This window comes from Eulemur rufifrons, chromosome 11, assembly GCF_041146395.1.
Source record: "Eulemur rufifrons isolate Redbay chromosome 11, OSU_ERuf_1, whole genome shotgun sequence".
NCBI classification, from domain to species: domain Eukaryota; kingdom Metazoa; phylum Chordata; class Mammalia; order Primates; family Lemuridae; genus Eulemur; species Eulemur rufifrons.
This window is the reverse complement of record NC_090993.1, coordinates 9,476,165-9,503,487: the sequence shown is the minus strand read 5'-3', so window position 1 is coordinate 9,503,487 and position 27,323 is coordinate 9,476,165. Positions and strand designations below refer to the sequence as shown.

Sequence of the window (27,323 nt, the reverse complement as noted above, 5' to 3'; positions counted from 1 at the left end):
ATTTTTTTTTTTTTGTCAACTGAGATGTAAAACACTTTTATAGTAAAATTGTTATAGTTGACCTAGTAACTAGTTTCTTGCTATTCAGTACAACTTCTGTTTTCCTGACTGTTGGAAATTTCCTTTTAATGCACTCATTTTTGGACCTTCATTTTCTCTAAATGTATCTTTCTATAACCATGGTCATCTTACACAGTTTTAGTTTTTAAATATTAAATTGAAACTCAGAGAATTTCATACACATGGAATCTGCTGTTCCTGGAACAATCACAGCCACGATTTTTTATCAATTTATGTGGTTTGGAACTGAAAAGCTTATGAAGTATCTTTTATTAACTCTGCAATTTTTTAAACCTTTCAAGAGATGAAACGAATAAAGAGGAAGATGAAGATGATGAAGAAGTAGAAGAAGAGGATGAGGAGGAGGAGGAGGAGGAGGAGGAAGAAGATGAAGATGATGATGACAACAATGAGGAAGAGGAGTTTGAATGCTATCCACCAGGCATGAAAGTCCAAGTGCGGTATGGACGAGGGAAAAATCAAAAAATGTATGAAGCTAGTATTAAAGATTCTGATGTCGAAGGTGGAGAGGTCCTTTACTTGGTGCATTACTGCGGATGGAATGTGAGGTAACTTGAGTTTTAGCTAGTGATTATTACCTAAAAACACTTCTAAAATACTTTTCTATTTAAAAATTTAAGTAACGAATTATGGACTTGATAGTATTCTAATTGAGGTCATAGTACCGTATAGAAAATATGTAGTTTTTAGCACATAAATCCCTTACTTAGTGACTTCCTATCTAATGTTTTTAGTGCTTAAGAGATATCCTTAGTGTCTAGAAAACTGAAGTCTACACAGTTGATTTTTATGTGTAATACATGTAGGTTAATAGAGAAGACATTATTGATGGAATGATAGAAAAATCTATTAAAAAGGTAAAAGAGATTGTAACTTCTTGACATCCACAAGCCAATTCAGGCTGCCTATTCTTCTGCATTTTAAACTACATTACCACAGTAACCTCTTTGTATCCTCTTAAGTCATCATTTTTTTCCTTTGGTAGGCAGAGATTTAAAAGTTTGACTTTCCTAAGAAATATTAGCTATTTCAAGAAGGCCTTATCTCCTCAGCAGCAGCTATTACATTCCAACCTAGTTCAGAAGTCTCAGAAATTTACTGTTATCTTCAAAACAATATGGTGGAAAATGTAGGCACGTCTGCTTGACTAAAATCGAATGCACTTTGTGGTGACTACTGACCTAGGGATCTGAAAGGCAAAACTGAGATTCATTGTTAGGTTGTATTCAGTGACTTAAGTTTTTTTCTTACACAAGTTTTCTTTGGCTTATCAAAAGAAATTTGTATTTGATTTTATCCAAAATTGGCAAGCCTGTTCTGGGATCTGATCATTTAGTTATCTTTTAAGAATAACTTAATTCCTTTTGGAATGTTTGATATTATTTTTGATATCTACCCTATGATAGAGTTAGATCCCTTGAAAAATTAACTATAGAAGTTTTAAATTGTGGTTTCATGGTGAAACTAGTGTCTTCAAAAAGGAATACAGTTCTCATGATTTACATTTAAATTATGTTTTGTGGTTTGGGATGTTACTAAGGACATCATCTCACATTCTTTGTTTCTTAAAGGTAAAGTTTTATTGTCTGTTGTGGTAATAGTAATAAGCTCTAGAAGCATGGTTTAATCTAGTTACCCTTGTTATTTTGAGAAAAGTACAATTCTGATCCATTCCAATGCTTGGAAGAAAATAGCAACTTAAATCATGAGGAAATGTTCAGAAGTTTTGTTTGGGACTCATTCTTTATTAGTTCTAATCAAAACTAACGAAGTTCTGGAGTTTAAGAATATCTGTTATCAGTGCTTAGATGTGATAGCTGCCCTGAAACAAGCTTTTCCGGTTATCACTTTAACACTGTGTGCAATTTATCCTTTCAGCTGTTGATTCTTGTTGCTGCCTATATAATACATGATTTTCCTCACCTGAAGTCCTGGAAGATACTTGAAATCTTAGATTTAACCACTATAGGAATATTTTGCTTAGTTTTTGATTTTTAGTCATTTTGATCTTACTAAATGATCTTATTAAATAAAATTTAGAGGGAATTCCAGTTCTGCTTAGGATATAAGTGTAAAATACATTGTTTTAAAATTAGGAAGAAAAAATTGAATCAGCAAAAATGAATAATTACTAAGTAATGCCCACAAGATAGATAGGAATCACATCGTCTTTTACCTCTCTTCTTTTCAATTCTTCTTTCCTAGTTATTTTGCTGGTTTATGTACAGAGACAGTTTTTAGTCTTGGTCTTTATAAAATATTTGAAATTCTGTGATGAATGGATTGAATTTAGATGTTCTCCGATTTTCACTATAATTAGGGCTTGATTATTTTCTGTTAGCTCATTAATATTAGGTGTAAGCATTGAGAGATTCATGAAATTATTTCACAATTAAAATATAATTTTCTGTTTTGTTAAGAAAAGTTTTGACAGGGTCTTGCTCTGTCACCTTGGCTTCAGTACAGTGGTGTGATCATAGCTCACTGCGGCCTCGAACTCCTGGGCTCAGGCAATCTTCCTGCCTCAGCTTTCTGAGTAGCTGGGACTTTAGGCATGCACCGTGTCCAGCTAATTTAAAAAATTTTTTTAGAGACAGGGTCTTGCTATGTTGCTCAGGCTGGTTTTGAACTTCTGGCCTGAAGTGATCCTCCTACTTCAGCCTCCCAAAGTGCTGGTATTATAGTCATGAACCACTGTACCCAGCCTTGTTAAGAAAAGATTGACATAAATGAAACAAATTCTAGGAACACTTGGGTTTTAGAGGATAGAAAGAATGTCTAATAAAATAGTGGGAGGTGAAGATAAAGGAAGAGTTTAATTGAGGAATTTAAGTCTTGAACAGTCTTTAACAGTATGGGAAGGAAAATGAGACCTAGTTTAACCAGACATGCTTCTGTTACTAAGAAGGATGCCATATATTTCTGACAATTGAATGCTTGTGTGCTATGAACTTTCAAAAGAAGAAAACTTGCCATCTTTGTGAAGACGTGCAGGGTGGATCTTTCACGCTCCAGCACCATAGAGAAAATAGCTGTACTTCCGTAGATGAAGCTGTTTGTTTTCTTATAGTTAACATAATAGTATTATTTCTCTATGCAGTAGGAACCAAAGAGTCTGTCTTATTGATAAGTAAGCAATAATTATGATTTTTGCTGCTCCTTCAAGTCTGAATAAGGACTGCAGCAAACCCTTATCAGCTCTATCATAATTTTCCTATTATTTGGAGGATCCTTAGCTTGATCTCTAAATTAACACTTAACAGATATGAATTAGGAATTAAGATTTATGCATAAAGGTTCATGAAAATAGTTTTACCTTCAGTGGCAGTCATTCATGATGAGAACAATTTAGGAAATTTTGTATACAGCTGTTTACATGTGTTTTTGTTTTGTCTGAAACATCTTTTTTCCATCAAACAGATTTTTCTTAAAAAAAATGTAAGAATATCTTATTTTTTTAAATACTATTTTCTTACTAATTTCTACATTTTTTCTTTTTTCTAAAATGATATGTAAATCTTTAATATAATTTTCATTTGTCCCTATTTCACAGCTGATGAATGTTGATTTTTGTTACATGAAAGGCTAGCATTTTGGCCAGTTCATTTTTTACTACTACAATGAAAAAAAAAAGGGCCTATTTTATATGCTTATACCAGATTTACTGGAAAGAGCCAGAACTCTTGACCCAAAACCACAAATGGCGTAATACTGCTACAGAATTTTCCTGACATGGTGACCATATATAGAACTATTTTCTGACACTATAGAATTTATTAGATCACCAAGCACTAGAATGCTTTGGAGCATTCTAAGTTGGTGTTTTTTTTTTTTGTTTTTTTTTTTGTTGAGACAGAGTCTCACTTTGTTGCCCAGGCTAGAGTGAGTGCCGTGGCGTCAGCTTAGCTCACAGCAACCTCAGACTCCTCGGCTTAAGCGATCCTACTGCCTCAGCCTCCCGAGTAGCTGGGACTACAGGCATGCGCCACTATGCCCGGCTAATTTTTTCTATATAGATTTTTAGTTGTCCATATAATGTCTTTCTATTTTTAGTAGAGACGGGGTCTCGCTCAGGCTGTTCTCGAACTCCTGACCTTGAGCAATCCACCCGCCTCGGCCTCCCAGAGTGCTAGGATTACAGGCGTGAGCCACCGCGCCCGGCCTTCTAAGTTGGTGTTTTTCACAAATTATTTTTTAAACTCTACTAGAAATAGCAGTCAATTAGAAAACTGAGAACATATATAAAAACAGAAACAAAATCATTGTTAATATTGTAGTGTGTTCTCTTTTAGTCTTTTAAAAAATATATCTCCTTACATTTATTAAACTTTAGTCACACTTAAATAATTTTTAATAGTAGGCTCTCTGTTACATTTGTTTTAACTTTTCTTAGTGATAATATTTTATAGAAATTTTTAGTATCATTATCTAATTGATCCTTTTCACTTTCAAGTTTTGAAGTCATGTCATAAATATAGGATTGATTTTTGAAAATAAGGTTACATACATATATTACCTGCCATAGATTCTATTGAGTTTGTTTGACTTACCCTTGTTCAGTTGTTCAGTAACAACTGAATGTATTGAAACTGTCTAGACTGCTTGGTACAGGATTTAAAATACATCAGTATTTTATTATGGTGTATTGATACTGATTAAATTTTCTCCATTTATTTCCAATTTGGCTTTACATAGAGTGGCAAATTTGATGAAAGAATAACTTTTTCTATATTGAGGATCACCAGCTGCATTAAAGGACACCCAGATGTAAAAGAGGAGTAGAAAAGAGACTTCATAATTTCAACTGTGAAACTCTTAAATATGTCACACAACAGTTCTGGTCCATATTAGTAATTATGGAAAACTGAAAATAAGATAAATTATGCTTAAATATGTTAATATTATTTGAAATAGAAATGCATTACATTTAAAAATATCATATTTTTCTCTAAGTGAATTAAATCCTCTGTGGAAGGAGGGACTCAGGGAGGGAAAAAACCTAGTAGAAGGCTTTCACAAACAATTATGTTCAATCCATTTTTGCCAGCATTCAGTTGCTTTTAATCAAATTTTATTCCCTCATTTGGCAAACATACGATGAACATCTACTGTGTGCCAACTGTGCTTGGCACTGAAGATAACCAAGAAATGATCCCTATTAAGGAATTTATAGTCTAGGCAAAGGAATTGCCCCAGCAGATACTACAATCCATTGATCCTACCACCCTTCATCCACTGTAATGTCCTCAGCCCTCTGCTTATATTGCTTACATTGCTTGGTCAGCTGTTATAATCGCTTCTGTTGACTCCCACCTCTTCTTTTGCTTTCCTATTGCTTTGTAGTACTTGTCTGACAAAACCATAAGAACCCTGGTTAAATCCAACACTCGTACTTTTTGCCTGTACCTGTGTAGCTGATCCTGGTTGGAGTAAAGCAATCAACCACAATGATTCTTATTTTAAATTCATGACATGTGAACCTCAGTGGGTCCTTAATTCTTTATGTCCTTCTTTTATGCACTCTCCTACTTTCTTAGAAGACAGTTTCATGCTGCTTGTCTCCTCACATCCCTAATAACATCTCTTTTGCATTCTCACTTTCAGCTGGTGATCTTGCCTTTTACCTCATTGAGAAATTGAATCAGGAAGCAAATTTCTACAGACTTTGATTCTGTCAGCCTTTCTACTTGGATCTGCTGCCACATTCTCTGTGTTCTCATCTTTAGCCATAGATGAACAATCATGCTACTGTCTAAGGCCAGTCTTCTAATTGCCATCCCTTCTTGCCTAATCAAAGATATGGCCCATTTTCTTGCTCTCTTCTAAATCATTCCCATCTGCATGTAGACCTGTGGTTATTTCTCCCATCTCAAAGAAAGCCTTTTCTTGAGCCTACCTTCTCTTACTGCACCATTTCCATCCAACAAATCTATTTGAAAGTTATCTACGCTTGTTATCTAGTTTCTCTCCTACTGTTCCTGTGTAAACCCACTCTGATCAGGCTTTTGCCCCCTCCAGACCTCCAAAACTATCTATTGGCATCACTAGTGACCTTGTGTAGCTGAATTCCACCATCTCTTGTCCTCTTGTGTTACACGCCTTATTGGTAGTATCATACCCAGTTGATCACTTGTTCTGTGAGACACTTTACTTGGGTTCCAGCTGCTGTAGCTGCATCTGCTTTTCTTGTTTATTTTCCTTTTCTACCTTTCTCAAAATTAAGAAACCATTCCTCAGTTATCTTATCTTTTGTTCTTCTTGATTTTCTTTGTGTTTTCTTCCTTCTGATTGTTCTGTTATATTTTCCTTCTTATCCATTTTGTTTTTTTATACTTTCTGTACCCATTTTTCCAATCCTAATTTGTGTCACACTTCTGATACTGAATTTTTCTAAATTATTTTTCTGAGCCCAAGGAATTTGGTCTCTTGGAATATAACTTCCATCTAGCGTTCTGGGCAAATTCTTTTACTTCTACTCTCCCCCCTCCCTTTTTTCATTGTTCAGGCTTTCTACATCAAGACACATTACTTTATATTACAAAAGTGTGTTTAATTTTAAAACATGAAAAAAATCCCGATTCCATATCCATTCCCCTAATATCCTTTACCACATCTAGAAAAATATATACCTGGCATATTGGAAATACTAAATGACTGTTAAATTAAATTGGACCTCCTGACAGCAAAATGGAAGTAGAGCAGAAATTAAAATCCAATTAAAAGTGACAAGTAGAGAATATAGAGACTAATGGAGGGTTGGGACAGATGTGGCTTGGCCCTCTCATTAGAGCGTCTTCTCAGCTCATTTATATATATAAAACTCTGTATTTCATTTTCTGAGGAACTCTTACATCTTTCCACAGAGGCTAGGTCATTTTATATTCTCACCAGCAGTGTATGAGCGTTCCAATTTCTGTACATCCTCACCAACACTTCTTCATTTAAAAATTTATTATTGGCCTTCTAGTGGGTGTAAAGTGGTATCTCAATTTGGTTTTGATTTGCATTTCCCTAATGACTAGAGTCATTGAGCATTTTTCTATGTGCTTATTAGCCATTTATATATCTTCTTTGAAGGAATGTCTCTTCAAGTCTTTGCTCATTTTTGAATTGGTTGGTTTTGTTGTTAAGTTGTAGGAGTTCTTCATATATTCTGTATATTAATTCATTATTAGATATATGATTTGCAAATAGTTTATCCCATTCTGTGGGTTGTCTTTTTGCTCTCTTGATGGTATCTTTTGATGTACAAAAGTTCTTAATTTTGATAAAATCCAATTTATCTATTTCTTTGTTACCTTTGCTTTTGGTGTTATAGCTAAGAAGACACTGCCAAATTCAGTGTTGTGAAAAATTTCCCCTATGTTTTCATCTAAGAACTTTATAGTTTTAGCTGGAATATTTAGGTCTTTGATACAATTTGAGTTCATATTTATGTAAGATATATGATGGTTCTTTTTTGTGATCTCTTCAGTTCATATAATGAGCCCATCTCTTAGCAACTGAAATGGAGTTGAGGCTGAGAGACTAGAATGAATTTGATTGGAAATGCTTGTATCCTATGACTTTCTGCCTACACTTCATCTCATTTTTTAATGTCACTTTCCATCTTAATTTCTCTTTTCCTTCCTTCTCTAGAATGTGCTGTGTCCTTCAGTGTTTTTTTCTTTTGCTTCCATGTAACCTGATCCCTGCTATACTTTGTATATGCCATTGGAGTTAGAAATACTGATAGAAGAGTACCAAGTTCTACTTATATGTTTTGAAATAATTATTCTGGTAATGATAGAAAGAAAGCAAGGTTCCATGGGAACTAGTCTGCTTTATTTCTATAATGTACAAGTTAAAGGCCTATAAAATGAAGACCATTTAACAGTGGTTTCCAAGTACATATCTGTAAGCTTGTCTTAGAGGAGAGTGACTTGAGTTAACTGTAATTTTGGGGTACAAGTGAAAATAAACATTTCCTTCCTGAAAAAAGATTAACAATTTAATTATTTGTTGCACTCAAATAGGCTTTTTCTTTCTTTGTGTATTCAACATAGAGCATTTGCTAAACTTAGACCTGTTCCATTGAGTAGTTTTTGTAAAAATGGCAGGTACATTTAATGCATTAATAAAACATAGATGTGTTTCATTCAGTAGTTTTGTAGATTGGTAAGGACATCAACATTTTTGTCTAAATGTACACAAATACTAATTCCCTAAGCTTGTCAAATATTACCAAAATAAATTTTGGGGGTATTTTAAAAACTGAGTATCTGTGTCACAATATGCAATTAGTGCCACAGTTGTTAACCGTTTGCAGTGGCCCTTATAAGTAAGCTATGGTAAGATGCTCTATGATGTGTTCTTAGTGTTACATGTTATCTCTACCTAAAGACCTATACTTTTGTTTCATTTTATAGAGTTATATTGCTTAGGAAGACCTATTGATATAATTACTGTTTCATTCTGTTGAGCTGTTTATGTCAAATCTTAAATATGGCTATGCTATAATATTCATGTTTCTATTCTGCTGTTATATTCTTAATTATGATGAATACTATTCCTGTCTATTTGTGGATTTAACAGTGCTATATGAAATGGAAATATGAAATGTTGATAGCATGCTTAGGATTTTATTTTTTGAGTAATATAATACTTTAATTTTTGTTTTGTTTTATAATATTTTAGGTACATGACTAAAAGCACTAAATTGTTATAAGTAGTTCTTTTCATAAATCTTGCTTTAGATATTTTATTAGGTAAAAATATATGTAAATTGAGATTATTATATAAAATTCATAAAGTAATAGAAATATTGATAAAATTGCTCATAAAGTTTATAATTGATAATAACTAGCGTTGCTTTTCATCATGACTTGGCGTTTTCTTATTATTTTGTAATGCTTTTTTTTCATATTTTCTTAGTTAAGGAGGAGAAAATTCCTTTCCTTATTAAAATAGTCTAAATTTATACTTTAGATGTGAGGTTCTTAAACCAAGTAAGTTAGTTATACATATGACATACATTAATGTTTTTGCATATAGAGTGGCAAGCTATAAAATACATGTTGTTCAATAATTATTAAATGAGTCTGTCTATTACAGAAAGCAAAATGTAGATGATTTTAATATTTTACTTAAATTAATGGTTGGTCATTGGCTTTATATTTTTAATAATCTGTATACATATTTTAAATAGTATGTTTTTAACTATTATGTCAGTTTGGTCTTGCTTATGAAATTATTTTTAAAATATCTTTATTCTGCATGTTATTTATTATTTGTTTTTAAATCTCTAAGGTCATACCTTTACGTGCTTATAATATTTCCTTGAAGGTTGGGTTTAAGAAGAACCAAAATCTGAATTGATATGGGCATAGTAACCATTTTGGTAGTATATCTGGTTGACTAACATTGTTTTCTGTTTTCATTAGTGCTAAATGATTTCTTAGATAATTTGCCAATATATCCAAACAAAAAGTCATAAAGCTTTCTTTTTAGAACCCCTATTTTTCTCTGGTGAGAGCAAGTAGGTTATGGTCTCTGAATGGTTTCTTCTAGCTTTATATGAATATTTAAATTTATGTTTTATATAATTTAAATATCTATGTGACTTCTTCTTTCAGAAAGTTTCGGAAGGTTTGTATTATTATATTTGTAATTACTGTTTTAGTGTTGTATTCTCCGTAAATTGTAAGCTCCTTGCAGGCAAGAGCTGTGTTTGTTGCATTCATTGCTGAATATTCAGAGCCTAGTGCAAAATCTATCATATACTAGGTACCTAAGAGGTATTTGTCAAATGAATAAGTCAACATGCATACTTACAGTCTTGAAGTCTTATATAATTTTTCATTTTAGGGATCATCTGGTCCAGTTACTTCATTTTATCTAGGTCAGGGAGCATCTGAGACCTTTAGAAGTTAAATGAATTGATCTTGCATATCTTCTTTTATGTTTGTTCTGTTAGTTGAAATGTTAGATGATCTCAATAGAAAATTCTCAGATAAGTCATGTATAAACCTTAAAATATTTTCCTTAGTACTTTAGGTAAATATCAGATAGTATACTTGTCTAGATTCCATCTATAGCTTTAAGTATAATGAATGTATTAATAATAGAATTGAAAAAGTATGGGCTCATCACTAACCTGTAAGTCTTAACTTTTTAACTCAGTATTTGTTTTTAATATTTGTTTCAATACTTTATAAAAACAATATTCTTTTGTTGTTGTTATTTTTGTTTTTGAGATAAGGCCTCTCACTGTGTTGCCTGGGTTAGAGTGCCATGGCGTCATAATAGCTCACTGCAACCTCAAACTCCTGCGCTCAGGCAATCCTCCTGCCTCAGCCTTCTGAGTAACTGGGACTACAGGAGCTCGCCACCAGGCTAATTTTTCTATTTTTTGTGGAGATGGGGTCTTGCTTTTGCTCAGGCTAATCTCGAACTCCTGGCCTCAAGCAGTCTTCCCGCTTCAGCCTCCTAGAGTGCTAGGATTACAAGCATGACAATATCCTTTTTAAATGGAAGAATTTAGTAATCCTCTTTTCCCTATGCCCTGGCAAAGTAAATTTTCTATTGTCATGGAGAGGCCAATTACTCTCTTCTGATCATAATTTCCAAAGGCAAAGTCCAATTAAAGGCAAGATGGTTTATATCAACAATCCAAATCTACCTGGTTTTTCACAGACATTCCTGTAAAACTCTGTTGCTTAAATCTAAAGTTGCAAGAAAATTTAATTTGTTTGTAGGCCAATGGCTTACTTTAAATTTCTCTCCTACTTCTCCAGCTGTATTATCACTAAATGTAATACCTGACAGTAATGGATATGCTATACTTGGAGAGAAAGCTAGCTATTTAGCAGTAATGTGGTTTCTCTGAAGACCTGTTGCCCATAATTGCTGTTACAATATTAGTGTTCTTCCTACACAGTAGAGAGACCCCCATCAGAATATGCCCTTTAACCTCTTGATTGCCCGTGTGATTAAAACTTAAAGCAGAGTCAAGAATATTGGAGAGCCCCTGCAGAGGAGGACAGGGCATCTGTGTATTTGTGGATGTCTAAAAAAAGGACTTAAAGGCATTTTAAAACCAAAAAGTTTGTGTTTGACTTAGTTATTAAGATTCTTGTATTCCTGAAGAATGAAAAGCTACCTTACTTGATAGGGCCCTCCAAGGAGAAATTGATAGATAATTTATGGTCTTCTGTTATAATTCTTAGCTGTAATTTTCTGTTCTTTGCCACTTCCTTTTTAGTAATTCTAATATTATAATGTTCAAGATATTTGGACTTGAGCTAAATTTTCCCATTTTCTATCTGCATTGACTACTTATCTATTTTGACTAAAGCAAATGTAGTGTGTATTTAAAAATATATATTAAATATACTGTATAAAAAGTCTGAATTTATATAGAATAAACAGGATCAACTGAAGTCTGTTATAGTTTTGAACTAAATTCCCCTCATTCAAGTCTTTATTCTTGGTATTTGATAGGGAATCAGAAATCTTGATCCACTAATATTGCTCCCTTTTATTAAATTACTTGGCACCAGTATTTGTACTAGTCTGGCTATTTCTTATATAATTTTAGAGTCTGTAGGAAATGTTGAGTTTTGGGGGCATTATTCTTGTTTTTTCCTCCGCATGAATTTGTTTCTCTTTTTCTGTTCTTTGAAAGTATTCCATAAAGAAAATACAACACTTGGGTAAGACTCTAATGAAGGGAAGGAACGTTTCCTATCTTTAAAATATGATGATTACTTATAGTTATTTTATCTTCTGATCATTTTTATTTTCCTTATAACATTGATCAGACAACTAAAATGCTGTTTTAAAATGGCATTAAGTTTTGAAATATTTGTCTGCCAATATGTTTATATTCATGGTTTCAGCCTCTATTTGGTAAGGGCATTTGTAATTTGATAAAAAGCTTCCTCACCCAAAATTCTCACATGTTCTTTTCACCCGTTCTTCTCTTCATGGGTGCAGTTTCAGTGAGGCTTCTTCAGGCGCTGGTCTCCTACTGTTCCCCATGCGCAGTCTGAATAGGGCCTGGAGGGCCCTCTGCCATCATTCTGGTGTTACACTCTTTTACCAGGAAGTCCATTTCCTGTTCTTCTCTAATTCTCCACGTAGTGCTTTTCGGCAAACCTATACAGCTTGCAAGGTCAATTTGCTTCTGTTGTTGGAATGTCTTAGTCTGTGAAATAAATTCATTGATAGATTTTTAAGGTATGCTCTCATTTATAACAGTAACAATATTGTGTTACATTTTATAAAAAGAGAGGATAAATTGGCTAAGAAAAGAAAAATCTAAGAGAATAGTATCAGAATAAGGGAATACTTGAACAAACAAACAAAAGCACAGAGAAAGTAGAATAGAAAGAAGCCAAATAATAAAGAAGTCATAATATTAGCTAATATTTGTAGACCCACAAGTCACCATATAATTACTCCAACTTGAAATAATATAACCAAGGAATTTTCCAAGGAATCTCATAAAACCATACAGAATATTTAATGAGAGTTTTAAAATAAATTTTTATCCAGAATAGTAAAGACCATAGTGTTTAATTAGTACTATTCAAATATTTTAGAACTATTTATGTAGTTTATGTCATTTAATTCCAATATTTTCCTTTTTTGTGCCCTACCTGGTCCAACGTTCTTTCTACATCTAACTCACTACATTTTTCTGACAACCAGTTCTTTCATACCATCTTATTTTATAATTGGGTGGAGGAGAAAATGATTACCATGTGGCAACTGTACACGATGGGGCTTAGGCAGTGGGCCCCAGCCAGTATCATACTGAGCTCCATTATTTTATTGTTTGTGTATATGTTCCTTCTACCTCGTTCCTAAGAGAATTTAAGCAACATTATCTCCAAGTAATAAAGAAATCTTCCTCTATCACAATGAACATTTTACCCATGAGGCAGTAACTGTTTTTCCTTATTTAATGTGTTTGGTGCTCCATGTAAAATATACAAATGTAAATATCATGATGGTATTCTTAAACTGAAGACTACTATTTTGCCCTAATTTGAAATATAATTCCTGTCGAAACCCCAGGTTGAATTGAATGGGTTTTTTAATTGGCAGTAAAAAATGTCTGGTATAAAACTAGCTATATAACAGATAGACTTTGGTTAAGAAAGACAAAAAACTGTTATATCTTGGTTTGACTTACATTAACGTTAAGTGTAGTCAGCATGAACTGTCTTCAGTTTATCACATAAAAAATTAGAAAGCTTGTTTTGTTTTTTTTTAGACAAAGTTGACAGCACTGATTTTATTCCATAACTATATTCCAATAGAGCAACTGCCAGGAGTTAACATTAAACCTTGTAAAAGGCGGAGCTATTTTCTATTCCTTTTCCACCCTCCTCCCAATTTTGGAAGGAACTAAAATTGTTAAGGATAATGCTTAAGCATAATGCTTAAATAAACTACACCTGATGTTGAGAATGGCTTGGTCAGGGCCATATAACTAATAAGGAGGGATTATGTTAAGACTTTCCCAGCACTCATTCCTTTCCTTTCCCCATTCTCTTTAATTCTCATTATGGTCCTCGGCAACTTCCAGCATACGTACGTAACGTAACACCTTGCATGGAGTTGAATCCTCAGCTTTACTGCTGCCAGCAGTTTGTACCAGCAGCATGGCTTTGCCTGGGAGTTGCTACACATACTTTCCAGGCCTGTGCTAGGCCAAGAGTATCATTTACTAGTCAAGTAATGACCCAAGTTATTTACTTCTTGATTTGGGGCGTTTTGTTACTTCATTTTGTTACCCCTAACAATGAGGACATTTTAATTTAAAAGCTCATTTTCAGATGTTCACGTTCTAGAGTTAAAAATGTCAATGAGTTGTCCATTTTCCAGAATAAATGTATATAATTTTCAACCACAAAGAGGGAATGACTGTTAACTAGTTTTTAATGTTTTTTCCTAGCTTTATAAATTAGTCATTCTTTTTGTTTTATATAGATAGCTTTATTGCAGTTTATAGCAACTTGTACCTTATAAAATCATGAAGACTATCAGCATTGAATTGAGAGGCCATCACAGCTCTGTTGACTTTCAGCTGGTCTATACATGTAGGAAGCATCTCAGAATACTGAAAAGCTTTGTAGAATATTGTATTTTATGAGTAGGCGTTTTTTTTCTAGGTGATTTTGTGTTGTCTACAATGTATATTAATAGGATGCTTTTCTATCACACAATGCCATTGCAAACTACTATAGCATATTATCTTGGCTATTATCCTGAGTGTCTAGAAAAAAAATTGCCTACCTGATGCTTAAGAACAGAACAATTTTTTTTAAAGTGTAGAAAACATTGTGATTTCTCTTAATATTTATTGTACAGATTTAGTTTCTGTGCTAGTCAAGGGGTCAAGAAATCTTGCTTTCTAAGTCTTGGCCCAGCCAGTAGCTAACATATCCTTGGGCAAGTATTTCCCCTCTCTCTTTGAGCCTTGGTAGCTTATTCTGCAAACCACGAAGTTGAACTAAATGATCTCCAAGGTCCTTTTCCTTCTAAAATGTTATGATTCTATATATGAGTTTCTCTTTAATATGGCATAGTTATTTCTGTGGTATATGTTGTTCATATTTATATTAATTTCCTTTATTTTAGGTATGATGAGTGGATTAAAGCAGATAAAATAGTAAGACCTGCTGATAAAAATGTGCCAAAGATAAAACACCGGAAGAAAATAAAGGTAAATGCTTATTTTACTATACATCATGAGCTTTTAATTAAAGAACTTTTTCTCCAAAGTGATACAATTGAATGTGTGTGCCTTAGTGTTACCTTTAGTGTTGCACTCTCTTGAAATAGCACATTTTTCAAATGTTACATTTTATCATTAATTTTGTCAGATTGAGGAAAGCATTTTAGAAACAGTACTAAATGATCTTTGAGCATTGTATAATTCCACTCAACCAGATTTTGCTTATCCGTTTCAACCCTTTCCTGCCCCTCTGTTCCCCAACCAGGAGCCATTAAGCAGTATGGCTTGGAGACATGGGTTATTGTCATAGCTATAAACCCTTCCATGCAGGAAAAGAAGGTGTCTGAAGGCATAAGGAACCTATCTGACAACTCTTCTTTTTCTCTTTTTCATATCTGACTATAGGCAGTGGCTTAGAATATGCACACAAGACCCTATTAACCACACAGATACCATGGGGATTTATTCATGAGCTCATGGGGAAAATTAATATTACTTTTATGTATAATTGAGTTACTTTTATTCATGTTAAGACTAAATCTTTTTAAATGTTTGATTAGAAAGTAGACCATTAACTAGGTTTTAGAATATTTTTTATCTTTTTAAATGGCTTTTATATACTTTGAGTGGTACATGTAGTTGAGGTGCTTAATAGTTCTTTTGAAATTCAATCTTCATATTCAAAGTGAGGAGCTATTTACATTAATGATACCCTAGAGGCCCCAAATAATGAAAGCCTTCCCCTAATGTGGTTATTCTTTTCTCAGTATTAAATTGGCCCCTGTTTTTAAATTTTTAGTATAGCACCCCAGTAGCTACAACTCAGGACTTCTCAAACCTGTTTTCATCTTCACTCTTGGTCTTTATTAGAAAGTATGGGAATCATGGTGTATTTAGTATTGTTTCTAGTTACTAGAAAAGTTTTTGTGTGTGGCACTCCAAATGCCAATATTTTTTACACAAAGCAAGTTTTAGAGTAGTATTTCTAAGGTAGAGGATAGGGTAGAGGTGGGAGAATTAATACATTTGTTTCTATTCAGTTCTTAGCCCCTCCATAGGCATATAAAAATTCCTGGCCATATGGGAAGAAGCATGTGAATTTTGAATAGTCTTCCTAGATAGTATTCTGATTTTGTACATCCTCCCTCACTCCGTCTCATCTTGTGCTGAGAGCCACTGTTGTAGAGACTGCTCTCTGACAGTCATTAAAAGCTTAACCCATTAACTGCCATGTGAGTTGTATTTAACTCACGCTGGTTTTGAGCCTGGAGCCTTGTGAAGCATATGTAACACACATCTCTTCACCTTGGGAGCTGAGAGAACTATTTTTCAAGTTGCATATAACTCACACACAGAAATCAATAAAAAATAAGTTTTTCATTAAATTAGAAAGGATCATTTTGTTTTTGAAGTTTTTATTGTATTTTCATAAAAAAACACTGTGGCCCCAAGGAAAAAGTTTTTTTCCTAGTGTGGCAGTCAGTGTGTTAAACTTGGACTGGTGTGAACTGTTTCTGCCTTCAGCATGCATGGTAGATTATGACCTCTGGGATAAAGTAATGAAGTGGTGAAAAGGCTGGCAATAGCAGAAAAATTGGAACAACGCTAATTATTGATTGGCTGTGGAAGGCTACCTACACATAAGCCTTCTCAGTGCATTCTGAGAATTAAGCCCAGATGCCCTATGGCAGCGGATCTCGTATTTGAGTATATATCACAATCACCTGGAGGACTTGTTAAAACTCAGATTGCTTCACCCCATCCCCCGTATTTCTGATTCAGTAGATTGGAGGTTGATTCCAAGAGTTTGCATTTCTAGCAAGTTTCCAGAAGGTGCTACTGTTCCTGGGCCAGGGACCACACCTGTATAACCACAACCCTAAGGCATCTATTATATGTAAGGAATTAACGTCTCTCCTAATGCATCTGGAATGATACTAGCTGTGTACCATCCTTAGGAGAATTGTGAATATAGTCAGTCAAATTTTGTGGTCTGACTATATATATATTATTTTTCATGTAAATTATTTTTAAACAAACTTTAAGAGTAGTTTCCAGGAGATATATTAGTTAGCCTCTGTTCATCTATTTGTAAGCAGAGAATTTGAAAAAATTTCTCAGTTTTCTCTGGAACATTAATCTGTCAATGATGTATAGTAAGTCAGTGATTTAACATTGCAAAAATACTTGGAATTTAGTCATTCCCAAACCACATTTTATAATGAGAATGTTAAGGATTTTAAAATGACCAGATTGAAATTGTTTCTTTTTTCTTAGTGAATATTTAATTTAAAAGTAATCATGATTTAATTTTGAAGAATTTGTAATGCCAATTATTAGCAGTATATAGATTTGCTGGTCTTAATCACCTAATTGCTAATTTGATTCCCACTATTAAAATTTGTTATAAATATAAAAACTTTTTGCTCATCTTGTAGTATTTTGTTAATAACTTTTAAAAGTCTTTGGCTATTTTAAGGGGCCTTTTATATTCTTTTTATGTTCAGTAGTTAACAATATATTCTATAACTTTGAGTTAAAAAATGTTTATTAACATTGTTACTAATAAATGCCTCATGATAAATTATGGCTAACATGAGATACTTTTTTTCCCCTTAACCTAGAATAAATTAGACAAAGAAAAAGACAAAGATGAAAAATATTCTCCCAAAAACTGTAAACTTCGACGCTTGTCAAAACCGCCATTTCAGACAAATCCATCTCCTGAAATGGTATCTAAACTGGATCTCACTGATGCCAAAAACTCTGATACAGCTCATATTAAATCTATAGAAATTACTTCTATCCTTAATGGACTTCAAGGTAAATGTAACTGTCATCCTGTTGCATGCAAGTATTTGATTTTAATTTTTATAAGTCAGATTCTATAAAGGTAATTCATTGACATTTCAAATTCTGTTTTTCAGTCAGAATTTTGTTTGCTCTATTGTTACAGATAGAGTATCCCTTATTGAAAATGCTTGGGAAAAGAGTGTGTTGGATTTCAGCTCTTTTTGGATTTTGGAATATTTGCATCATACTTACTGGTTCATCCCAAATCTGAAAATCCAAACTGTTCCAGTGAGCATTTCCTTTGAGTGTCATGTTGGTGCTCAAGAAGTTTCAGATTTTGGAGCATTTTGAAAGTTTGGATTTGGGATACTCAACCTATACTTAAAATAAAGTCAACCATTGATTGAGGCTTGGAAATCTTTCTGTTAATAGTAGATCCAAGGGCATTATTAAATTGTACTTAAAATTTAATATTCACTCTACAGCACTGTTAACTGTATTTTTTTATTCATTCTTTCTGTACCGTCCTTTCTGTTTGCATATAAAGTGTAGTTTGTGTTATATAACATGAAACTATAAACCTCTACTGATAGTTTTTTGTAAAAAATACCAAATTTTGCTTACTTTGCTTACATCTATTATGATCTCTTTTATGATGGCGTTATTGCTTAGTATTTAAGGCAGCATGAAGTAAGTATCGGATAATAAAAGCAATGAGGACTGTGGGGGGTGTTTATTAAATCTAACTGGCAGGGAAGGGGACATATCCGATCTATGAAATGAATTAAGAGAATGTGTAGCTGGGCACAGTGACTCACACCTGTAATCCTACCACTTTGGGAGGCTGAGGTGGGAGGATCGCTTGAGCTAAGGAATTCAGGACTGGCCTGAGCAACATAGCAAGACTCCATCTCTACAAAAAATAGAAAAATTAGCTGAGAGTGCTAGTGCCTGCTTGGTATACTCATTTTGGTGGAGCAATTTTTTAGTATCTTTTTAAGAACAGCTGCATGAGAGGAAAGGTAAATTTTTAGAGACTGCAAATATCTCTATTCATTTCTGTAAATATTTTTATTCATAGTTTGGCTGGTTTGGAAGTTTTTCCTTCAGTATTTTATTGGCATTGGTCAGTTGTTTTTTTGCTTCCAGTGTTGCTTCTGTGAGGTCCAGAGCTCTTCTCATTCCTGATTTTTTTATATGTGACTCATCTTACTGTTTTTTCCTTTTCTCTGTTATGTTGAATTTTTTTTTTTTTTTTTTTTTTAATAATTTCATGGTGACAAGCCTGAGCAACACAGCGAGACCCTGTCTCTACAAAAAATAAAATAAACTGGGCATGGTGGTACGTGCCCGTAGTCCCAGCTACTAGGGAGGCTGAGGCAAGGGGATCACTTGAGCCCAAGAGTTTGAGGTTGCAGTGAGCTATGATGACACCACTGCACTCTAGCCCAGGTGACAGACCGAGATACTGTCTCAAAAAAAAAAAAAACTTCACAGTGAGATATGCCTTGTGTGGATATATTTTCACCCACTATGGTATGTATTATATTTGCTAAGCTATTTTATTCTAGGAACTTGTGTCTTTCTGTTCCCAGGCAGTTTTCTTGAATGATTTTGTTGATTATTTCTTTCCCTGCATTTTACTATTTTTTGACTAGTTATTATTTTGACATTATACCTTCTGTAATATACTCTAATTTGCTTATCTTTTTTTGGTTTTTTATGTGTTGTTTTGTCTTTTGCTTCTTATTTTTTTGAAATTTCCTTTATCTTCCAATTCTGTTATTGACTGTTATAATTGCTATAATGTTTGATTTTTCAATTAATGGTTTTAATCTCTTAAATTAAACTGGTTTAATTTTTTTTTTTTTAAGAGACAGGTTCTTATTCTGTTACCCAGGCTGCTGGAGTGTAATGGCGCAATTGTAGCTCACTGTAGCCTCCAACTCCTGGCTCAAGCGATCCTCTGCCTCAGCCTCCTAGTAGCTAGAACTACAGGCACCTGCCACCATGTCTGGCTAATCTATTTTATTTTTTTTAGAAATGGGGTCTTGCTTTGTTGCCCAGTCTGGTCTCAAACTCCTGGCCTCAAATGATCCTCCCACCTTGGCCCCCCAGAGTGTTGGGATTAATACCTCTATTTTCCTCATGTTTTTGAACCATTCTGTTCTTGTAAATGGGTGCGATATCTTACCTTTCTGACTTTGATCTTATCTTTCAAAGGATGTTTTAATTTTTTTATTATTTGCTTATTTTTGCATGGTCAGTTACCTTTTGTTTTTTTTTCTCTTTTATTGTTTTAATTCCCTTCCTAATAAGGGTTTTTTTTTTTCTTGTCTATCCTATGATTATGAGTGAAGGACTAAAAACTGAAATGGAATCTCAAGCATTAAGTTGGCACTAGTCAACTTTCAGCTTCACTGTAGGGTGATCTAATAGGCCATTTCTTGGGGAATCTGCCATATGAGATCTTTAAGGTCTTTTTGTCTTAGACTAGTTGGATTCCCTTGGCAGGTAAGAGAATAGCTTCCAGTGTTCTAGGATCCAGCTGAGGAACAGAGAGTGGGGTGGGGTGGAGATTCTTAAGATTTAGTGTGCATAATTTCTGTGTTCATGAATGCCCCTTATTTCAGCATCACACCTGTACCTGCAGCAGTTCCTAGCATCTCCCAGGTCAGAAAACCTCCTCTCTTTTACTATCTTCAGAGAATAAACCTCTAGAACGGTCACCTAGCAACCTGAAGTGGAGTGGGAATCTTAGGCATCTAAGTACTTTCCAAAGTACAAAGCACCCAGTGCTCCTTATGTTAGCCTTCCTGCTCCCCTTTTTCATTTTCACAGGTACATGATGCAGCCAGTTATTATTGAGGGTTCTATGGTAAACTGGGTTGGTTCTTGGCTCTTCTCACTGCTGGTGTGAAGTTTGTCTTTCACTCATTCATCTGTTTTCTGGCTTGCAAATTCTGTTGCTGTTTTCTCCTGTTTTTTTCCCCTATTCTTGTAGGTTTATATAATTTCAGAAATTGTATTTATATGCATATATACAACTTACATATGTATATGTAAAACATCCCAAAGCAATGTATGTAGTATGTATTATATAAAATATGTACACATGGTCTTTTTACAGATGGGATTATTACCATATTACAAATTCTTTCTCCCCCCCCTACTTAATAGTATAACTTACAAGTCTTTCCATATCAGCACATCCATAACTGCTGAATGTATGTATCATAACTTATTTCATTAGCTTCTAATAAAAAGACATTTATTTCCTATGTTTTTCTCATTACAGACAATTCATCAGTGAGCATCATATTGGCATACTTTTAACATTTCAAATATTCTCTTTGTATTTTCTCTTCAGTGAATTTTATTTTAATTTTAGCTGTAATTCAAATTCAAGACATTTAAGATATTTCTGGTTAAAAAATAATGTTCATATGAATGCATATGTGTATGTGTGTATATATACAGAAATAAAAGGATGCCTCTTGTGAGTGTAGTACCCAGACAGCTATGATTCTATCCCCTTGGCCTGAGGTGGGCTGGGAACAGAACTAGAGGGTGGGTGGTAGTTGGATGGAGTTTTGTGGAGAAATTGAGTGTCCAGAGAATAAGCCTTCCACATTCTGACATTGGAGATCCTTTAGAGTACACTGTATCCCTGATGAACCACCCAAGTGGAAAGCTTCATTATCTCTCTTGTTAATCTCAGAGAACCGATAGCATCTGTAAAACAAAAACATGATGCAAAGAAAAAGGAACAAGGAATAAGAAAAACCTGGAATTTAAAATTTAAAATTCAATAGAGTTCTAGAATTTAAAGTTGAGGAAATCTTCCAGAAAGAATATAAAAAAGCAGCAATGGAAATTTTAGAGAAGGGATAAGTGATAATAGAGTATTAATCTTGGAACAGAAATATATAAGAAAGATAATAGAGTATTAATCAATGAAACAAAAAGAGGGAACAGTGAAAACAGGTAAGTTAGCATAACCTAAAGAAGAAAAATTCCAGAACTGACGTGAATCTTTAAATCGAAACTATCCACCAATTACCTGATAAGTTAATGAAGAGAGAGCGATACCATAAAACATTATTGTGAAATTATAAAATACCAAGAATCTAAAAATCACCACAAAGGAATGAGAGTGCAAATAAATTATGGTTTTCAACACCATAAGCAAAGGAGCAGTACCTTCAAAATTCTGAAGGAAATAATTTTCGACCTAGAATTCTGTACCTGGTTAAACTCTTAATCAGTGACATTTGAGGGTAAGGAGGTATTCAGACATGTACGGACAAGGAATATTTATGTCCTGCGTACCATTTTTAGGAATCTGTTAGATGATGAGCTCCAGTACTGTATGGGAATAAACTAAGGAAGAGGAAGATGTGAGAGTCACTTAACAGTGGGTGGAGAAAGCAGTGAAGGGGATTCCCAGGATGACAGCTGTTGGAGTAGAGCCAGACAGAGCAGAAGATGGGCCTCCAGGGTGGAGGGATTGGGCGAATAAGGGGTAACTGGACAAGATGCATGACATTATTAATGGAGCAATTTAAATAAATGTGAAAGACATACAAAGGAAGACGTAACATTCGGAAAAGAAAGGCAGTTAGAAACTCTTAGAAAAAGAAAAGGCTATATAAGAAAGTTTATCAAGTATACTGCTTATTCTGCAGGGTACCTCATTTACATATATTATAAATACTATATTTTAAAAACTAAAGGTAACTATATATAGAAAGGATGGCAAAGGGGAAATACAGATGTTGATCACAGAATCCTCATTGCTCAAAAACTCCATAAATAAATCAACAAATAGTGTATTAGCAAGAGATGGTAGTAATTATCAGAAGAAGTAGTTATAACACTTTGGAGGCTGTGTGAGGCAGAAAAGGAGGAGCTGTTGGGTTTTTCACTATGAGTCTAAATTTGTTTTTTAACCGGTATATGTATTGTTTTGATGATTTAAAAAATGCAGTCATGTAGGAACACATTGAAAGATTAGATGTTTTGGCCATCTTAATTATACCAATTTTTTTTTACATTTAACAAATTTAGCTAAAAATATGCATGAATTTCTCAGTAGATTGTTGTAGTTAAGATTGTAAGTTCTGGAATTAAATGACTTAGATTTAGATCTTATCTTGACTATTAGATCTTTGGGGTAGTTTAACCTCTCTAAACTGCAGTCTGTTGAACTCTGAAATGGGGCTAATAAAAACATGTTCTCATAGGATTATTATAAGGATTGAATGAGATGATCTATGTAAAGCATATCAAAGTATCTGGCGTGTAGTAAGTTCTCAATAAAAGTTTTTTTTTTAAATCATAATATTAATAGTAATGTTATGTGCCTGTAGTCCTAGCCGCTTGGGAGGCTGAGGCAGGAGGATGGTTTGAGGCCATCCTAGGCAACATAGCGAGGCCCCAGCTCAAAAAAAAATCATAATAATGGCTACTATTTTCTATACTTAATTGAGTTTACTAAAATGAACACGGAAGAAATAAATTCTGTAATTATTTTTATATAAGTTATCAGTTAATTATATATATTCTTTAAAATATCATGGAGATCCATTATTATAAAAATCTTTGGATAATCATTATTACATTGAAAAATGAAAGCCACAATTTTATAAGAATACAAACTTTTGGAGGTAGTACAACCTGGGCCTACATCCTAACTCCACTATTTTCTACTCATATAAATTTGGAGAAGTTCTTTTCTTTTTTATAATCAGCTTTATTGAAGTATAATTTATATAAAATAAAATTTACCACCTATATGTTTATAGTTTGCTGCGTTTTGGCAAAATTATATAGTGGTGTAACTACTACCACTGTGATCATGGTAAGAGAACACACCATCATTGGGTGAGTGTCTTAACCTTTTCAAAACCCACTTTCCTTACCTGTAAAATGAGGATAAGAGTGAGCAACCAGAGTGGCTAAAAGCACACAAACTAAGATACAAAGTACCTGGTACATAGGAGACATTGCTAGTGTTCTTATCATACTCACCATTTTTTTTCTCTTATTTTTTAGCTTCTGAAAGTTCTGCTGAAGACAGTGAGCAGGAAGATGAGAAAGGTGCTCAGGATATAGATAATAATGGCAAAGAGGAATCGAAGATTGATCATTTGACCCACACCAGAAATGACCTTATTTCAAAAGAGGAACAGAACAGTTCATCTTTGTTAGAAGAAAACAAAATCCATGCAGATTTGGGAATATCCAAACCAGTGTCAAAATCTCCAGAAAGATTAAGAAAAGATATAGAAGGATTATCAGAAGATACTGATTATGAAGAAGATGAAGTCACAAAAAAGAGAAAGGATGTCAAGAAGGATACAACAGATAAATCTTCAAAGCCACAAGTGAAACGTGGTAAAAGAAGGTACTGCAATACAGAAGAGTGTTTAAAAACTGGATCGCCTGGCAAAAAGGAAGAGAAGGCCAAGAACAAAGAGTCACTTTGCATAGAAAACAGTAGCAACAGCTCTTCAGACGAAGATGAAGAGGAAAAATCAAAAGCAAAGATGACCCCAACGAAGAAATACAATGGTTTGGAGGAAAAAAGAAAGTCTCTGCGGACAACTGGTTTCTATTCTGGATTTTCAGAAGTGGCAGAAAAAAGGATCAAACTTTTAAATAACTCTGATGAAAGACTTCAGAACAGCAGGGCTAAAGATCGAAAAGATGTCTGGTCAAGTATTCAGGGACAGTGGCCTAAAAAAACGCTAAAGGAGCTTTTTTCAGACTCTGATACTGAAGCAGCAGCCTCCCCACCCCATCCTGCCCCAGAGGAGGGGGCAGCAGAGGAGTCACTGCAGACTGTGGCGGAAGAGGAAAGTTGTTCACCCGGCGTCGAGCTAGAAAAGCCACTGCCAGTCAGTGTCGATAGTAGACCCGCTGAAGAAAAAACAGTAGAGGTCAGTGACAGAAAAGCAGAGTTTCCAAGTAGTGGCAGTAATTCAGTGCTAAATACCCCTCCTACCACACCTGAATCGCCTTCATCAGTCACTGTAACAGAAGCCAGTCGGCAGCAGTCTTCTGTAACAGTATCAGAACCCCTGGCTCCAAACCAAGAAGAGGTTCGAAGTATCAAGAGTGAAACTGATAGCACAATTGAGGTGGATAGTGTTGTGGGAGAGCTCCAGGACCTCCAGTCTGAAGGAAATAGCTCGCCAGCAGGCTTTGATGCAAGTGTGAGCTCCAGCAGTAGTAATCAGCCAGAACCAGAACATCCTGAAAAAGGTGAGGAGGAAAAAATATATATTAACTTATTTTAGGATTTCCCCTCTTAAAGTTTCAATGGTTTCACAGTTATCTCTTGTCACAACATGAAGTTTTTAAGTGACGTATTTGTGTGAACATGGTAAAAATGAAAATTTGAAAGGTAATTTGAGTAATGCATAGTGGAATGCATTTAAAAGCTTGAGAAGGCTTTAATGTCCTTTGCTTGAGCCGTCCATGACGTTTCATTGTGGACCAGAACACATGCTAGAAATTGCAGCCAGGCCCAAATCCAAACCTATATGAAAAATCATTATATACACTGGTTGACTATATGGCATGAGCAGCTTAAATATATTTCTGTAACATTGTTTTTGCAATTGTAATGTGCAGTTTCTCACAAACATTTTGATTTATTGACAGACCCCTCCACCCTTAACCAAATACTGTATGTAGGGGTTTGGAGCAACCAACTGTCCAGGCACTGCTTCCCTCAGACAACCGTGTCAAACTGATTTTCAAGCCTGACTAACTTGTGTGAGTTTGTAAAGGAATTTGATGCTTTTTTAGATGCATAGCTTCCAAATTGAAGGACCAATGTGTATGTTAATAACCTAAAGTAATACTTTTTTGATTTTCCGTGAAGTTGTTAAAATTGGAAAGTCAAATTAGTACTTTCCAAAAGTATTAGTGCCTTTTGATGGTGCCATAGCTATACTTCTGTCATCATTTTTCTTATAAACCACTTCATTCAGGTATTTTTAAATCAGTATACTGATGCTTGGCTTTGAAACACACTTTTCCACTGTAGAGCACTAGGGTATGTATTTTATCTGACATATCAGATTTTAGTGTGCTAGCTTTAGGTTTTTAGATAAGCTGAAAGAGTTATGGTCTAGATCAGATTAGTTAATTTTAAGTTTTCTCACAAATCTTGACTTAAAACGTTTCTTTTTTAAATAAAAAAATATAGTTGCAATTAAATTGGGGTGTTCTTTGTTTTTTTCACATGCACAAGTACAGCTACTGTGATTATATTTGTGTGCCGTACTGTCTCATGGAATTGAATTATCCAGACATGAATACAGTAATCTTCAAAATGAAAGAATCCGTGAAATTTTAAATTCAGCTGATTAAAAAAAAAGGCGGCCAGGTGTAGTGGCTCACGCCTGTAATCCTAGCACTCTGGGAGGCTGAGGTGGGAGGATTGCTTGAGCTCAGGAGTTCGAGACCAGCTTTAGAAAGAGCGAGACTCCGTCTCTACTGAAAATAGAAAAAATTAGCCATGTATGGTGGAGCCTGCCTGTAGTCCCAGTAACTCAGGAGGCTGAGGCAGGAGGATCGCTTGAGCCCAGGAGTTTGAGGTTGCTGTGAGCTAGGCTGACGCCACAGCACTCTAGCTGGGTGACAGAGCAAGACTCTGTCTCAAAAAACAAAACACAACAAAACAAAAACCACAACAAAATGAAATAATCCTTTATCACAGAAGATTAGATAGGTTTTCAACAGTAATATAAGATTTTATTATAATTCTTTTTTTTTTTTTTTTTTTTTGAGACAGAGTCTCGCTCTGTCACCCAACTAGAGTGCAGTGGCATCAGCCTAGCTCACTGCAACCAAACTCCTGGGCTCAAGCGATCCTCCTGCCTCAGCCTCCTGAGTAGCTGGGACTATAGGCATGTGCCACCATGTCCAGCTAATTTTTTCTGTTTTCAGGCTGGTCTCAAACTCCTGGGCTCAAGCGATCTTCCTGCCTCAGCCTCCTGAGTAGCTGGGACTATAGGCATGTGCCACCATGTCCAGCTAATTTTTTCTGTTTTCAGGCTGGTCTCAAACTCCTGAGCTCAAGTGATCCTCCTATCTTGGCCTCCCAGAATGCTAGGATTACAGGCTTGAGCTACCATGCCAGCTAATTTTTTCTATTTTTAGGCTGGTTTCAAACTCCTGAGCTCAAGTGATCCTTCTGCCTTGGCCTCCCAGAATGCTAGGATTACAGGCTTGAGCTACCTCCAGCAGCCTTATTATAATTCTTAAGAGGTTGTATCCTCACAATGTTCCTCATATCTAAAGAAAGATTAAAATTGACCAAAAAAGAGTTCTGCTATCTTGTCTGCTGATAGACTAAGTCAGCACTGCCCTTTTGGATCATAATATTGTCTAGATTAAAAAGTATGGAATTTGAGAGCTACTCCCAAATTTAGGGCAAGAGAGACCATCTGTTATATTAAATCAAAGCATTATCCTATAGTGTTTTTTTGGAATTTATCTCTCTTGAGAAATAAATTCTTAAGCACCTATTTCATATGGCCTCATTTCAGTAAATTTGTCTCCTATGAATATTAGAGAATCCCCATTATATTAAAAGTAAAAATGTATGTAAGTTTTACTATTTAGATTTAATTTTTTCTTCTAATTTACCCTACATGAAAATTTTTATTTCTTAGTATCTGACCCCTTTAGAATTAAACTCTCT

General features: G+C 34.5%; 1 protein-coding gene across 4 annotated transcripts in view; it reads left to right on the top strand.

Moving 5' to 3' along the window:
- Positions 1-27,323, top strand: part of ARID4B (AT-rich interaction domain 4B) — a 129,286-nt gene that overhangs the window by 89,799 nt on the left and 12,164 nt on the right. For 3 of the 4 annotated variants that reach the window (XR_011235181.1, XM_069484559.1, XM_069484560.1), the window contains exons 17-20: positions 363-629; positions 14,713-14,797; positions 17,434-17,632; positions 23,660-24,871. Coding sequence is in view for 3 of the 4 variants with exons in the window: in XM_069484559.1 (XP_069340660.1) it covers positions 363-629; positions 14,713-14,797; positions 17,434-17,632; positions 23,660-24,871 (1,763 nt within the window). In the remaining variant the exon portion in view is untranslated. The remainder of the gene's footprint in view (positions 1-362; positions 630-14,712; positions 14,798-17,433; positions 17,633-23,659; positions 24,872-27,323) is intronic. The other variant, XM_069484562.1, reaches the window with a different exon arrangement.